This window comes from Cervus elaphus, chromosome 33 (assembly GCF_910594005.1).
Source record: "Cervus elaphus chromosome 33, mCerEla1.1, whole genome shotgun sequence".
Lineage (NCBI taxonomy): Eukaryota > Metazoa > Chordata > Mammalia > Artiodactyla > Cervidae > Cervus > Cervus elaphus.
Genome location: NC_057847.1, coordinates 68,269,125 through 68,285,525, shown reverse-complemented (window position 1 = coordinate 68,285,525; position 16,401 = coordinate 68,269,125). Strand labels below are relative to the sequence as shown.

General features: G+C 35.5%; 1 protein-coding gene across 2 annotated transcripts in view; it reads right to left on the bottom strand.

Annotated features, from left to right (window-relative positions):
- DPP10 (dipeptidyl peptidase like 10) overlaps positions 1 to 16,401 on the bottom strand; it is a 717,819-nt gene that overhangs the window by 345,608 nt on the left and 355,810 nt on the right. For both annotated transcript variants that reach the window (XM_043894623.1, XM_043894622.1), the window contains one exon: positions 11,511 to 11,605. In XM_043894623.1, coding sequence (XP_043750558.1) covers positions 11,511 to 11,605 — 95 coding nt within the window. The remainder of the gene's footprint in view (positions 1 to 11,510; positions 11,606 to 16,401) is intronic.

Here is a 16,401-nt window from a genome sequence, read left to right as displayed (position 1 = left end):
GGATATAAAAATATTTTCCAGAGGGAATTAGTTGAAAAGTTGAGTGTCATTTGTTCATTAACTTTCATTTTAATGGTCCAAAACTGAAAGTTATTCTTTATTTTTCACTCTATTAGAAATGCCTATTAATAGAAAGTGAGAAATTTGTGGGTTGTAGGGTGTGTGAATGTTTTACTTCACACAAAATGACAAACTGTTACCCAAAGTAAAAGCACAAATTACCCTCCTGTCAGCAATGTTTAAGAGGCCCTGTTTTCCACATTCTTTTCAATTCTTGGTGATGTCAGAGTTAAACTTTGCAGAATAGGTGCAGAATACTATCTCTTTGTTGACCATCCTTTTTGTGTTTATAAATTATGTTAAGCATTTATTTATTTATCAGTGATATGAGTTTCTGTGTTTCTTTTGTGAAATGTGTTTTTATATCTTTAGTTTATTTTTTCAATTAAATAGGAAGAGTTGGTATATTACACACTAATATTTTTCAACTAACTAATGATCTTCACAGATTATAATAGATACAGGATACAAACAACAAAAACTATAGAATATGACAATTAGGAGGAAGAATCTGAATATGAAACTCATTTGAAAAACCAAACAGTAACAAGATTCAGGTTTTCAGTTTTCAACAAAGTATTTCTTGAGTATATTAACAGATGTACTATTTCTCCTCCTGCTCTGGAATCATATTAAGTTGATTCTCCACTTCCTTCTCTTTTTTCAGTATCCATTTAATAAGCAGGTATATTATAAATGGCCCTAATCTGCCAAATCAAAGGACAATAGTAAAAGAAAAGAGTAATTTCAGATTTACTTCCATGGTGACACAGAACTTTCTGCTTACTTGGGGAAAGAAAAACGTCCTGTAATCAAATCAAATCCAATGGAATGACAATAAGGAACAATCAGAGGCTGCCTCCTGCTCAATGTCTTGAGCCTAAATCCCAAGCTTTAAAATAAGAAACAATTTTTCTATTGTCATCCAATAGTCACAATTGGAAACACTTCTGGGTTTCCTCAACTATGCCTAGAAGCTATTAGGCATGCACCAAAAAAATGTAAACATAGATATGAAAATGAATTGTCATTTACTAATTTTGCATTTTAATGACCAAAAGCCATAAGTTACTTCTTGCATTGTCCCCTTTATCAGGAATGTTTATTAATAGCTTCAATATTTTTAATGAAATGTATAGAATTCAAAGATCAATCTTTTTTTTTTTTTTAACACATTTCAGGGTTACATTAAGCTCAAAGCATGAAGAATGTGATAAGTTTGCCTATTTTTTTTTTTAGTATTAATTTTATTTCACTTTGACAACTGAGAGAAAAATTAAGGGATATACTTCTAACACTTTATAGGGCAGATGATTGTTTTGTTAAATAAATATTTAAAGTTAAATGAGGTCATTATAGACATTTACTCGCTAATCCTCCCATTGTTCCTCCTTCACTAACACTCCTGATTGATTCCTTCTTCCACCAGTTAATAACAGATACAGGTCCTTGGAAAAGACCCTGATGCTGGGAAAGATTGAAGGCAAGAGGAGAAGAGGACCGCAGAGGATGAGATGGTTGGATGGTATCACCAACTCGATGGACACGAGTTTGAGTAAGCTCCAGGAGCTGGTGATGGACAGGGAAGCCTGGCATGCTGCAGTCGATGGGGTCACAAAAAGTTGGACATGACTGAACCACTGAACTGAATTGAACTGAATAAGACCTATACAACACAAAAAAACTTTCACTGAACTTTCTAGATGGTGGTGAATGAATCATTCTAGTATGATTCAAGGTAAGTAGAAATATGTAAAGATAAAATTTTGCCACATGGGTGTCACTTGTAAGTCCCAATTTTAAAGGCCTATGAAAAGGAATTCATAGACAAAATGACTCGATTGTCAATGCACATATGACAAAATAATGCTCAATCTCACTCATAATTAAATAATTGCAAATCAATATAAAATTAATTACTATTTTTCATCAGCCAAAGTGATAATGGTTAACATGTTGGCAATACTTAGTAATGGCCAGAGTAGATTAACAGGCAGTATCATATTACATTGTTGGACTTGCTTAACGCAATTTGATACTGTCTATTAAATTTCAAATGAGCTTTTCTTTTTACCCAGATATGGTACTGCTATGAATTTAGCCTACAAATATATTTCAAAAATGACTGCCAAGTATATTTACAGGAATATAATAGGAAATGAATATATGGCAGTACATTATGCAAGGGAATTCTATGAATTCACTAAATTATCAGAGAAAAACAAAAGGCATCATACAAAAAGATCTTCAATTTATACTATTAAGTGGATGAAAAAGGTAGACCATCCATGCTGTGGAAATAAATACTTACACACATAAATATATAAATAATTGAGATATATTGTTTAGGTATAGATCATAGATTTCTGGGGAAATTTATGATGGGTGTAAATATCTTGGATGGCATCATCGATTCAATGGATAAGAGTTAGAGCAAGCCCTGGACGTTGGTGATGGACAGGGAAGCCCGGCGTGCTGCAGTCCATGGGGTTGCAGAGTAGAACATGACTGAGAGACTGAACTGAACTGAACAAATATGTACATTGCTACCCTAAAAAAAGTAATATTGAGGGGAAATTTTATCGTTATTAAGTATAGGAATACCAGACCACCTTACCTTCCTCCTGCGAAACCTGTATGCAGGTCAAGCAGCAACAGTTAGAACCAGACATAGGACAAAAGATTGGTTCCAAATCGGGAAAGGAGTACATAAAGCCTGCATTGTCATCCTGCTTATAACTCATATGCAGAGTACATCATGTGAAATGCCAGGCTGGATGAAGCACAAGCTGGAATCAAGACTGCAGGGAGAAATATTAATAACCTCAGATATGCAGATGACACCACCCCTTATGGCAGAATGTGAAGAGGAACCAAAGAGCACCTTGAGGTAAAAGAGGAGAGTGAAAAAGCTGGCTTAAAGCTCAACATTCATAAAACGAAGATCATGGCGTTCAGTCCCGTCACTTCATTGCAAATAGATGGGGAAACAATGGAATCAGTGACAGACTATTTTCTTGGGCTCCAGAATCACTGCAGATGGTTACTGCAGTCATGAAATTAAAAGAGGCTTGCTCTTTGGAAGAAAAGTTATGACAAACCTAGACAGCATATTAAAAAGCAGAGACATTACTTTGCCAACAAAGGTCCATCTAGTCAATGCTGTGATTTTTCCAGTGGTCATGTATGGATGTGAGAGTTGAACTACAAAGAAGGCCGAGTGCTGAAGAATTGATGCTTTTGAACTGTGGTGTTGGAGAAGACTCTTGAGAGTCCCTTGGAATGCAAGGAGATGAAGTCAGTCAATCCTAAAGGAAATCAATCCTGAATATTCATTGGAAGGACTGATGCTGAAGTTGAAGCCAATACTTTGGCCACCTGATATGAAGAGCCGATTCATCAGAAAAGACCTAGATGCTGGGAAAGATTGAAGGCAGGCGAAGAGTGGGATGACAGAGGGCGAGATGGTTCAATGACATCACCGACTCAATGAACATGAATTTCAGCAAGCTCCGGGAGATTGTGAAGGACAGAGAAGCCTGGCGTGCTGTAGTCCATAGGACTGAGCAACTGAACAAACCAATAACACCAGAACTTTCTATGATAATGGAAAGGCTCTGTATGAGCATTATCCAAATTGGTAGCCACTGGTTACACTTGGATATTGAACGTTTGAAATGTGACTGCTGTAATTAAAAAATAGAGTTTTTAATTGTATTAGATTTTAAATAGTCATATGTGGCTAGTGACTGTCTTATTGGATAAGCCAATAGACTGCATATATTTTCCAACCATGTTTTCACTATGTCATCTTAAAAATGTCAATGAGGAAGACAAAAAGTAATATATTCTTAATTATACTAATTTTATAAAACATAAATTGTTAATATTTAATGAACACATATAAATTATGAGACAAAGAATAAGAAGAAAGCCATATAACTGTAAAAACAATATTAGACTAAATGAGAGAGTGTAAAAATAAATTCTTTGTTCCTAACAAATAGAACTTACAATGTGAATTTGTTTGCTTTTTATACTAAATATATAAGTGTATATATTTAGTGTATATATATACAGTGTATATAGTATATAGTGTATATATATATATATATATACACACTATATGTATGTATATATGTGTATGTATATATATATACACTATATATATGTGTGTATATATATACAGTGTATATAGTGTATAGTATATATATATATACACACTATATGCATGTATATATATGTATGTATATATGTGTATGTATATATATACTATATATGTGTGCATATATATATACAGTGTATATAGTATATAGTGTATATATATATACACACTATATGTGTGTGTGTATATATATATACACTATATATGTGTGTGTATATATATATATACAGTGTATATAGTGTATAGTGTGTATATACATATACACTATATGTATGTATCTATGTGTATGTATATATGTATATGTATATATATATACACTGATGGATAAAGCAGTCTCTGGCTGCAGGGCCCTCCTGGGGGTCCTTGATCTAGTACCTGTGTACTGTAGAATGAGTATTCTTTATGGGCCCTATGGTAGACAGGGTCATGTCCAGGGCTGGTATGGGCTTAAGGGGCCTTAAGGCAGCCTGCCTGCTGGTATGTAGGACTGCCTCCTTGCCCAGCTGGTTGCTTGGCCTGAGGGGTTCCAGTACTGGTATCTACAGGCTGGTAGGTGGGGGCAAGCCAGGGTCTTGTTTTAATAAGCTAGAGGGAAGATTCCAAAATGTCCTTTGATAGCATCAGTCTCCACCTGGCAGAAGGAGCTCCCCAAAATGGCTGTTGCCAGTACCTGCATCCTCAGGGTGAGCTCCGGTTACCTCCGGCCTCTCCAGGAGACTCTCAAAAGATCAGCAGATAGGTCTGACCTAGGATCCCCTCAAACTACTGCTTCTGTCCTGGGTCCCACAAAGTGTGAGACTGTGTCTTTGTATGCGCTTTATGAGTAAAATCCTTATGCTCCACAGTCCTCTGGATCTCCTAGAGTAAGCCCCTCTGACTTTCACACACCTGTTTTGTATGAATGTATAAATAAAGCCATATATTTTGGTGGCTTCACTTCTTGCTCTAGTACCGCCAGGCTGGGGAGCCCAGTGTGGGGCTCAGATTCCTTGCTCCTTGGGAAGAATCTCTGCATTTGTAATTATTCTCCCATTTGTGGATCACTCTCCTGGAGGAATGGGTCTGGAATATACACTGTATCTCTGCCCCCCTACCTGTCTTGTGGTTCCTTCTTTATATCCTTACTTGTGGAATATCTTCTCTATAGATTTTGGTCTCTCTCATCAATGCTTGTTCAATAAACAGTTGTAACTTTGATATGCCCATGAGAGAAGGTGAACTCAGGGTTTTCCTACTCTGCCATCTTTGTATGTATTACCTGAGACTAGACTTTTAACAAATAAGTTTTCCATGATTATATCCAGTATGTGAAACCATCTGGCTGGTCAGAAGGTTATGAAAACTTTACTTTATTTCAAATCTTAAGAGGTGACATTTTGGTTACCTTTATCCAACAACTATTTGCTTGTAACATTGTATTTTTTTTTTCCAATCATGGATAGAAAACTACTCTATCATGGATAGAAAATAAGTTCCTTAATTTCTTGGTAGTAAAAAGATTTGTATCTATCCCCCACCTCAAATGCTCAGTGGCAGAATAAGTGAATATTAAACAAAAATACTACAATGGTATGCAAATCAACTGATGCTATCTCTATGCATGATAAGTCCAAAAATTTATCTCTTGGTTCTAGTCAAATCTATTTCATAATGACCTATAAATAAACAGTTGTAAGGCAGGAGATAGATGGGCCCCAGGCTGAGCAGCTGGAGTTTCTCCCCTGTGGACAGATACTCCAAAATAGCAGGAGGGAGGAGAGGCTAAGCCCAGCCCAGATGAGAGATAAAGGATGACATATTCCTCATTCTCAAAGTCAGAGGCATTCCTGACTACATACATGTATAGAACAGCTCCTTGCAGAACCATAATGCAGGGGGTGCCACCCCATAGGAAGTGACAGACTTTTCGCCAGTGTCCATCTTGGCGGGGAAATGTACACACACATGGGAGGACCCTCGGATCAATCAAATACAGAGTCAGAGCCAGGCAGAGCAAGATAACTGGCCAAAGGTAACCTGGAAGAAATGACCCGTGTAAGTGATTCATCGAAAAAGCAAGAGAGTTCCAGAAAAATATCTACTTCTGCTTTATTGACCACCAAAGCCTTTGACTGTTTGGATCACAACAAACTGGAAAATTCTTAAAGAGATGGGAATACCAGACCACCTGACCTGCCTCCTGAGAAATCTGTGTGCAGGTCAAGAAGCAACAGCTAGAACTGGACACAGAAAAACAAACTGGGTCCGAATAGGGAAAGGCGTACATCATGGCTGTGTGTTGTCTCCCTGCTTATTTAATTTATAAGCAGAATACATCATGAGAAATGCTGGGCTGGATGAAGCACAAGCTGGAATCAAGATTACTGGGAGAAATATCAATGACCTCAGATATGCAGATGACACCACCCTTATGGCAGAAAGCAAAGAAGAACTAAGAGCCTCTTGATGAAAGTGAAAGAGGAGAGTGAAAAAGTTGGCTTAAAGCTCAACATTTAGAAAACTAAGATCATGACATCCGGTCCAATCACTTCATGGCAAATAGATGAGGAAACAATGGAAAAAGAAATAGATTTTATTTTTTTGGGTTCCAAAATCACTGTGGATAGTAACTGCAGCCTTGAAATTAAAAGATGCTTGCTCCTTAGAAGAAAAGCTATGACAAACCAAGATAGCATATTAAAAAGCAGAGACATTACTTTGCCAACAAAGATCCGTCTAGTCAAAGCTATGATTTTTCCAGTAGTCATGTATGGATGTGAGAGTTGGACTATAAAGAAAGCTGAGTACCAAAGAATTGATGATTTGAACTGTGGTTTTGGAGAAGACTCTTGAGAGTCCCTTGGGCTGCAAGGAGATCCAGCGAGTCCATCCTAAAGGAGATCAGTCCTGGGTGTTCATTGGAAGGACTGATGCTGAAGCTGAAACTCCAATACTTTGGCCACCTGTTGCAAAGAACTGACTCATTTGAAAAGATGCAAATGTTGGGAAAGGTTGAAGGCAGGAGGAGAAGGGGATGACAGAGGATGAGATGGTTGGACGCATCACCAATGCGATGGACATGAGTTTAAATAAGTTCCGGGAGTTGATGATAGACTGGGAAGCCTAGCTGGCTGCTTTCCACGGGGTAGCAAAGAACAGACATGACTGAGTGACTGAACTGAACTGAACTGAAGTGATTCAAACTACCACAAGGGTATGACTCTCTCTGAGCTTCCACCTGTGTCTATCCACATATAGTCTTTTCCTCTAATACACACTTTACTTGTTTCACTGCTTTCCATCTCTATGTGAAAATTCAATTCTACACAGCAGTGGGCCCGGGCCTTGTCAATGATCGCTCGTCCCTGGCAGTCTAGTGGCTAGGATTCAGGACGCTCACTGCCCCAGTCAGACCTCAATCTCTGGCCAGGAAACCAAATCCTGCTTCAAGCTGCTGCAGGCTGAGGTTGGACCAAAACATGTGCAGGTAACATTCCTTGGAATCATTAAAATATATGAATGTCCCCTCTCTGCTTTAGGCTATTTTAATAGCATATTTTTAAAAGCTTATAGATATCTTACAGATATTTTGTGTCTCTTCTAATATTAGTACATAAGCTCTGTCTTTGAAAAAATAAATCTTAATAATGTTTAAGCATATGGTTTGGAATCATGTTTCCAATTTCTTTCTAATGTCAAACAAAAACTTGATAGAACTATTTATGAATACTGGTGTTTTCTGCCAAGACCACTGGCAATATTCACATTATTAACAATAGAATACAGCTTTCATAAGTATGAAACATTTTCATAATTATGACATTGTGAATTAGCATTGTTTGAAATAGTTCTGGGTTTATGAGATAACATTTCCAAACACTTAGAAATGATTAAGAGCAGTTTGGGGGCTAAATCACTTCTTTCACATAACTCCTTTTCAAAAAGCTATATACCCTTTAATTTCTTCCTTCATTACAAATCCACCTATCTTCAAAACAAAAGAATGCCTTAAGACAATTATTTCATGAAAATTATTTGCTTTTGTTTTATTTTGACAGTCACGGTCAATATTATTGTTAATCATAGTGTCTGCTTTATATGATTGCACAGATAATCATATTCATGTTTAAAATATATATAAGGGAACTACAATATGGTGTTATCTTAATTTTTAAAATAACTAACAGTCACATTTTTGAAAAATATATCTTATTAAACAAAAGGCTATACTGATTTCACATTTTAAGTAATTTTTTTCAATTGCTTTGGTATACTTTTATTACAAAGATTTTTATAGAGATCTAATCCAATTAATTATATTATAATTAAAGTATCACTAAATCATTCAATGAAAAAATAAGAAACTGCAGTATGAATAAAATTTTTATGCTCTGATAGATTTTTTTCCCAAGAGAATAGCCTGAGAGAGAAAATATATCTAGAACTTAGCCTGGTATGCACTTTAAAACACAAGTGTTTTTAATAATGCTATCTTGGAGTTAGGAGGAGGAAATGATTAAATAAGTACCTTTGAATTTATCTGGAATCTTGGTAATTTGTACTTTTTGTTTGCAGATCTAAGTTAACTAGTTGCAAATGTAAGCCACATTCCAATCTTTATCCTCACCCTCTGTTGAATTCTGACACCTCCAGGACTTATAAATTGCTTAATTATCTGTGCTGTGAGATAAATGTCTTTAGGGATCCTATGAATCTTAGAAGATCAGTAAATTCAGATATTTGTTAAATATTACTTAGTGGTAATTAAAAGTCATAACCAACATAGAGAAGAGTAGAAAAAGACCTCAAAAGGATTTTTAAAAGATTAAACATACAAGCATAAAGATAAAATGTGATTAATCAGCACATGGAGAAAACCACAATGAGATGGGATTGGTATGAAGTACCAACAGCAAAAGGGAACAATAACCAAAAATGTTTGTTTTGTTTCTTTTTTGATGAACGAAAGAGACTCATAAAGCAAGGAATAAATGCTGGGGGTAAAAAGATATTTAGCAACCAGTAGAAGACCTTGTTTGGAGAAGGAAATGGCAACCCACGTCAGTATTCTTACCTGGGAAATCCCATGGACAAAGGAGCCTGCTGGGCTACAGTCTATGGGGTTGCAAGAGTCGGACATGAATGAGTGACTAAACCACCTACCTTCCTACCTAGAAGACCTCATTAACCTGTGTACGGGGATGACCAATATGGGACAGTCACACACCAGATATTCAGGTATTAAGAGTCTATTCTTAACTTAAATGCTTGACCACTAAAGGCCTATACCCATCCACATCAAAAATATTACTTTATAATAAAGGAAATAAAATACAAAATGCATTTAATTTTGTTTTCCAAACTAGTCTTATTGAAATTAACTTGCATTGACTTTAATCAGCAAATCATTAGCAGCATCATTACCAATTTCTGCTTTCTACTGCCTGGCCTATCTCCTATGGATGCCTTCTTTCCCATTGATTAAAACATCTCTCAATGATTCCTTAGCCTCTTCTCTAATATCCCAGAGGACCACCCAAATAAGAAATAATAGAGACTTCCCTGGTGGTCCAGTGGTTAAGAATCCACCTGCTAATGCAGGGGACATGGATTTGAGCCCACATTTGGGAAGATCCCACAGGCCACAGAGAAACTAAGTTCAAGTATCAACCACAACCACTAAGGCCAGGCGCTGGAGCCTGAGTGCTGGTACTACTAAAGCCCCGTGCCCTGGAGCCCATGCTCTGCTAGAAGAGAAGCCGCCACAATGAGAAGCTCATACCCTACAACGGACAGTAGCCTCTGCTCGCTGCAACTAGAGAAAGCCTGTGAGCAGCAGCAAGGACCCAGCAGAGCCAAAAATAATAAATAAATATATTACTTAATTAAAAATGGAAAAATAAATAATAGATACTGTTCTATGCGGTTTATTAAGCTTTTTCAGGAAGGTTAGCATTATCTCCCTCAAGGAAATCCATATTTTAGAAAGTAAGCAATATGCTTCATATTTCCTTGGCATTCCACAAGTATTAATACTATTACACATTGCATTCAGAGTACCTGTTCTTCTAATGTCTGTGAAATAACTGATTCATTTAAAAACAGAAATGCCATTGTTATTTAGTTAATAACCTAATTGCTAAAGTACATGAGCTGTTTGGTTTAATTTAGTCTAACAGATATATACATATGTAATCACTCCATGATTTCAACAACCACTTTTCTCTTATTAAATAAAAACACCAAACAACAAAATTTTTAGTTCATCTCTTCCACCTGGCCACTCTGTCATAAACATGAAGAACAAATGTTTATTGCAAATGTACCAGCAGGAATAAATACAAAAAGTATGTGATAATTTGCTTATTCCTTTAACTTGTACAGAAGGTCTTCTGAGGCCTTGTACTATGTTTATACCATATTAACACATCTAATAGGAAATACATTGAACCTTTGGTTATCTAAAACAGTAAGCAAGTAACTGTATACTATTTTTCAGTGGTGCTTGATAGCTAGATTTTGAATTTGAAACTGTTAATTAACTATCACTTACTCATTAGGTAATCACAGCTAAATCTAACCTTAAGACTGTGTGCTTAGTCACTTAGTCATGTTATGTCTGACTCTTTGCAACCCCATGGACTATAGCCTGCCAGGCTCCTCTGTCCATGGGGATTCTTCAGGTAAGAATACTGGGGTGGGTTTCCATGCCAATCTAAGCATGAGAGGTCTTAATTTACCCCAAAGTTCATATACATTTATAAGAACAAAATACGTTTAGTTATTTGGTAATTGCTAGGCCAAACAATGATTCAGGAGAAGAGGAATGATATTGACAGAATGCAAAATTATAGAGGTAAAACACATCAACCTCAACAAAAGACCAGTTTTACAAAGCCTGTCTTCTACTTGATTTGGAAAATCACAAAAGCAAGTCAGGAAGAATAAGTAAAGGGAGAGAAAAAGTTATGATGATCTTGGTTATATTAACTTTTTTAAAAAACTTGGCCTTTTTCTGTTTAAACTGACATAGAAAACACTGGAATAAATATTCATTCAAAAAATAATATTCTTAGAAATATTTATTCATTTACTAGAAAGGATCAATGGTGAGGAAGCAAAGCAGATGATCACATGGGTGTTTCCGATCAATAGATCTCCTGATTCTACATAATATACTAGCCCTAACTTGTCACCTGAAAAGTTTTGCAAGTACTGAAGCTAAAACAATAGACCATTATGTATATTCTGAGGGCATTCGAAACAACACTGAAATGATTAAAGTAATTAATTATTCATTACTTACAAAAGTAGTGTTTTCCAATAATAATGTGGTAGTATTTGTTTCTATATTCAGTTTAATGACATGTCCATTCTCGCTTTTATACACCACATCTGTATCTGCAACAACAAAGATATGAACAATTGACAAACACGTTGACTAGGTAATACAATGGCCGCAGAGGAGATAATGTGCATAATAAACAGGCTCATTGGAACAATGGCTGTTAGCCTTTAATGACCTGAGCAGATCTCTACACTTGGCTCATATCAATCCTCTTCAGTGATCAGGAAGCCTGTCTAGCCTATGGCCTATTGTGCAAAGAAAACAGGGTTAGACAGAGGGTCACTGAGATTCTTGGTTCAACAAATGAAAAATAATTAAAATATGGGCAACCTGCTGCCCATTCTGAGCTTAGAAAGAAGAGACAAAGAGAAGCAACCTCACATTTCTGAAGCTGTTACCGATTAGTGATGTAGTTAAACTTTTAACAAGGCTGCTCCTGAAACATAACTAGACACATTTCTGAGACTGTCATTATGAACCACTTTCATGCAAACTTTTTCATGTATCCAGTACTGCCCCCACTCAATTTCTAGTCAACCTCTTTTTCCCTTGGGTTTAGAATTGTGCCTCTGATATTTTGCCTGGGTTGTGTGATCAAAGGTCAAAATCTCTGAGACTGGTACAATGCCAACCATTGTATCTACTTTGTCAACTTTAAAGAGAATGATATCCTCAATTTAAATAACTGCATTTAGTTTGGAGAACTGCTAATTTTATATATTTTTGAGTTTAATTCAGCCACATTAACCAGGAAATTAAATCATTTTAAGAACTCTACACCTGAAAATATCAACTTGAGAAAAATTGCCAGAAAGAGTACTCAGAAGTTAAGAAAAGAAAGATATCTATATCCAAATAAAAGATATAATAATATATATAATATAGAAATACATATGTAATTAGATAAAAGGAAAGATACCCAAATAAAAGTAGTCTTGAGTGTCTTTTTTTTTGTATAAGCATAACCTCCTTTTCAGTTTTACCCAGTTCTAACCTGCTCCATGATATTACACTTCCCTAACCCTATGCACATTGGAAAAACAGGCAATATTGAGAGGGATTGGACCTACGATTCACAGTAAGTGAAGTTATATAAGTTAGATATAACTTATATAATCCAATGGTCATCATCCACATACTGGTGGTAAATAAATACTACATGTTGGATTGTCAAGATTATGTGCAAAATGCCTGACATTTTGACAGAGCAAGGTTTTCTGACTGTTCTCTAGTTATTTCAATATTATAAATAGTAACACCTAGGAGTTATGATGAGAAGCAATTAATACTAGCAAAAATAAAGTTTGTTTTTCTTCAGCATTTCATTCAGAAGATCAAGAGCCCAATATGACTTTCCTACTAGAGTCAAGGATGACACAGAGGTCAATGATTCTTCTTGACTTCAATCAGATGGGGACAGGGACATGTTGGAAAGACACAGAAAGGGAAAGACATGGAAAGACAGGGAAAGACATGGAAAGACATGGGAAAAAAAAGACAAAGTGTTTTAATAAAGAAGAGGAGACAATGATTTCCAAGTTACCATCTGAATTGTACTTAGGTGTACTGAAAGATAAATCTATGAGATCTTTAAAATAAGGTCTTCTATCACCTGAATTTCATCGCCTACAAAAATTTTAGGTCCTTTTCATTATGAATTTTACTTGCTGACCTTTCTAGTGATGTAAAACAAATAACAGGTTTTACACACATAAGTATTTATTTATATTTATATTCTTTCCCTCTCTTCCGTTTCCTTTGTAGCTCACAGTTATGATCACAGGCTCAACAGCAACACCGGTCTCCTGTGCTACTCATTTGGTCTTGCCAGCCGACTCTGGTCTCCTGTCTTGTAGCTCTCAATTAATGCTTGCTTGAATCAATAGTCCAACCTCAACGAACACCTCTGTTATTTTTCTTCATATTCTCAATTCTGAATCATTTCTTCTGGTGAATTATGAATATACCATCATAGGTAAGCATAAATAGAATTCCTTAACAAATATCCTTAAAATATTTTCACAATAAATTAAAAGAAAGAGGATTTCCCCCTTCCACTGTACCTTGTAGATTAATGTAGGAAACACAAAAATGTAGGCAATCAGCACAGCACAGACCTCTAAATAGGGATGAGGTCTGTGGACTTATGGAGAAATAAAAGTCCAGAGAGCATGAACAGTGATTCTTCTTCAATGGAAGAGACAGAGTAACACATGTCATTACTGTCTTTCATAGTAAGAGGAAACCGTCAGTAGGTGATGGATTATATTGGGGTGGGGGAAGAACATTCATTTTTATAATATTTCCCCTAGAATCGGAATAGAAGTAAATGGAGCTTGTTTGAGAAGATAAAGACTGCACTTAATATTTTTAAAGTAAATTTCATTGGATAATTATTTAGACTTGAAAAACATCTGTAGAGATTTGTGTTTATAAATCCCTTTGAATCTGCACTCCTGCAAATTTTACTATTGGAATTTCAGTGTTGCGTTAGTGGGAGAAACCTTTCTTTTTTAAAATTCAACTGTAACTCTCTAGGTTAACCTTTGATACAGATTTCTGCATGAATTATTGTAAAAGCATCTAACATCTGCCTTTATTACTTCTCTTTAATTTTTTTCTGGTCTTTAAAATCTGATCTTCTGGGTGTCATATTTATGATACTTTACTATTTGATTTATAATGACTAGTGGAATGTCCCAGTTTTGAAACTCCTATTATTGTATTAATAAATTACTTTCTGGAAATATATTTTACAACTGTCACCTCATATTTTCTTTAATGTTAACTAATGAAATATGAGTGAATCAGATCAATGAGTAAAGTGCTTAACACAAGAAGATCAAGGTGGGTGTACTTGAAAAATTCTTAAAACACTGTATTAGACATGTCTATACAGTACTTTGATTAAATAATCTTTCTTCCTTTTCAGCTCATTGAAAGTTAAGAGTCAATTATCCTGAACACACATTCAATTCAGTCAGGCTTTTTTTTTTTTTAAATGAAAAGATGTGACAAGATAGAATCACTGTCTAGTTTCTTCATCCTGAGCTATATGAATGCGTTTTTAGTGTGACCCACCCTCAAATTCTTGTCATTCTGTCCAATTCCTTTTTCTATAATTTGTAGCAAAAGGAAAAAACAGTACCATATCCTAAGTTTAAGTTCTTTCAGGTAAAGGCAAGCTTTTATTTTATACCTAGTCCACACAGAGCAGGTATAATGCAGTTCATATTATAGTTCAGTTCTCAAATTGCCATTGAAATTGAGAACTGAGGCCTCGGCATTCACCCAGACTGTCAGGATCTCCAACCATAAGATTTTATTTTTAGTGCTTGCAAGTTGTTGCCCATGAAGATAAGGCTGCAAATTAGTATAAAAGCTAATTTTGTTTCAGAAACTTCCTTAAAAGTAATTTATCTGAGCCATAAGCTCCCAAATCTGAGCAAATTATCACCTGTTAATTCAGACCCTGATACCAGGAAAGATTGAAGGCAGAAAGAGAAGAGAGCAACAGAGGATGAGATGGTTGGATGGCATCACAGATTCAATGGACATGAACTTGGGCAAACTCTGGGAGATAGTGAGAGATAAAGGGGCCTGGCCTGTTGCAGTCCATGGGGCCACAGAGTCTGACACGACTTAGTGACTGAGCAACAACCACAATTCTTATTAGTAACTGTTTACTTAAGATTCACGTCAAGATATTTGTCTCTTAGTGTCAACCTACCTAGGCCGTTACATCATGAAATGCACACCTCTTCAACCAGACCTTCACACTGGAAGAGCTGTCTTAACAATTCACTTCTAGATTTCCAGCCCTACACATAACCCCTATCCCATCCCACCCTACCAATCCTTCCTTCTGGACATTCTAAGACAGTCAAAATGTTGCCCTCCCTGACTAAAATAGGTAATAAACTCAGCTTTGCATAACAGGTTATTCTGGGTGTTGACAGTTGACAAAATTCACTTTCCCTAAATGTCTATTTAAAACCACCTTATTTTTTAATGTTATTATTGATAATTATGCATTTAACTTTAACATGATAATTTGCTTTTAATGTTTCAAAATTAAATCTATCAACCATCATCCATCTGTGGAGAGAATTTTCAAAAAGTGGAAAAAATCTTGACAAACTGATTGCTTGAAACATTTTAATCCAAATATGATTTTTATCCTAAAAATCTATTTTTTAACATATCTCAAAGAAAAATTCTATAATGTCTTTTTTTGTAACTCACACTCAATCAAATTGAAAAAATTAGTAAAAAGAACAGTAAAACAAAATAATGAAATAACAATCACTGAAAATGTTCAAATAAATTCAGGAAGAATATGTTAAATATCACATTAAGATTTAATCATTTAAATAATGATATCAATAGCAAATCTTGACTATTGAATTAATCATAACTGAAACACAATAGGCCTTAAACCATCTCTCCTAAAACACTGCCCATATCTGTAGAAATTTTCCTCACCTTTTTTTTTCCCTCACTTTTTTAAAGACCCCTGGCTGCATATATTCACCTGTGAACATTGAGGCCATCAGAAATGGCTTACTGTCCTTCTTGTCTACCTCAAAATATCATTCCATATACATTCTTCTCTTTCCCCAGACTTCTGGAAAGAGACGCTCTTTTTCGAAAAGCAAAAAAATAAAAGCTGTTTTTTAACCACATTGAATATACTACATGCCTTTAAATATCTTTAATTTCTGATATTTCTTAAATATTTACTTCTTGCCAGTTACTTGTATTTTTCATGGTGTATATATTTCTTCTCTATATTAGAAATTAATAATAATAATCACTATCATTCAGCTCTTTGCTCTTTTCCAGGCTT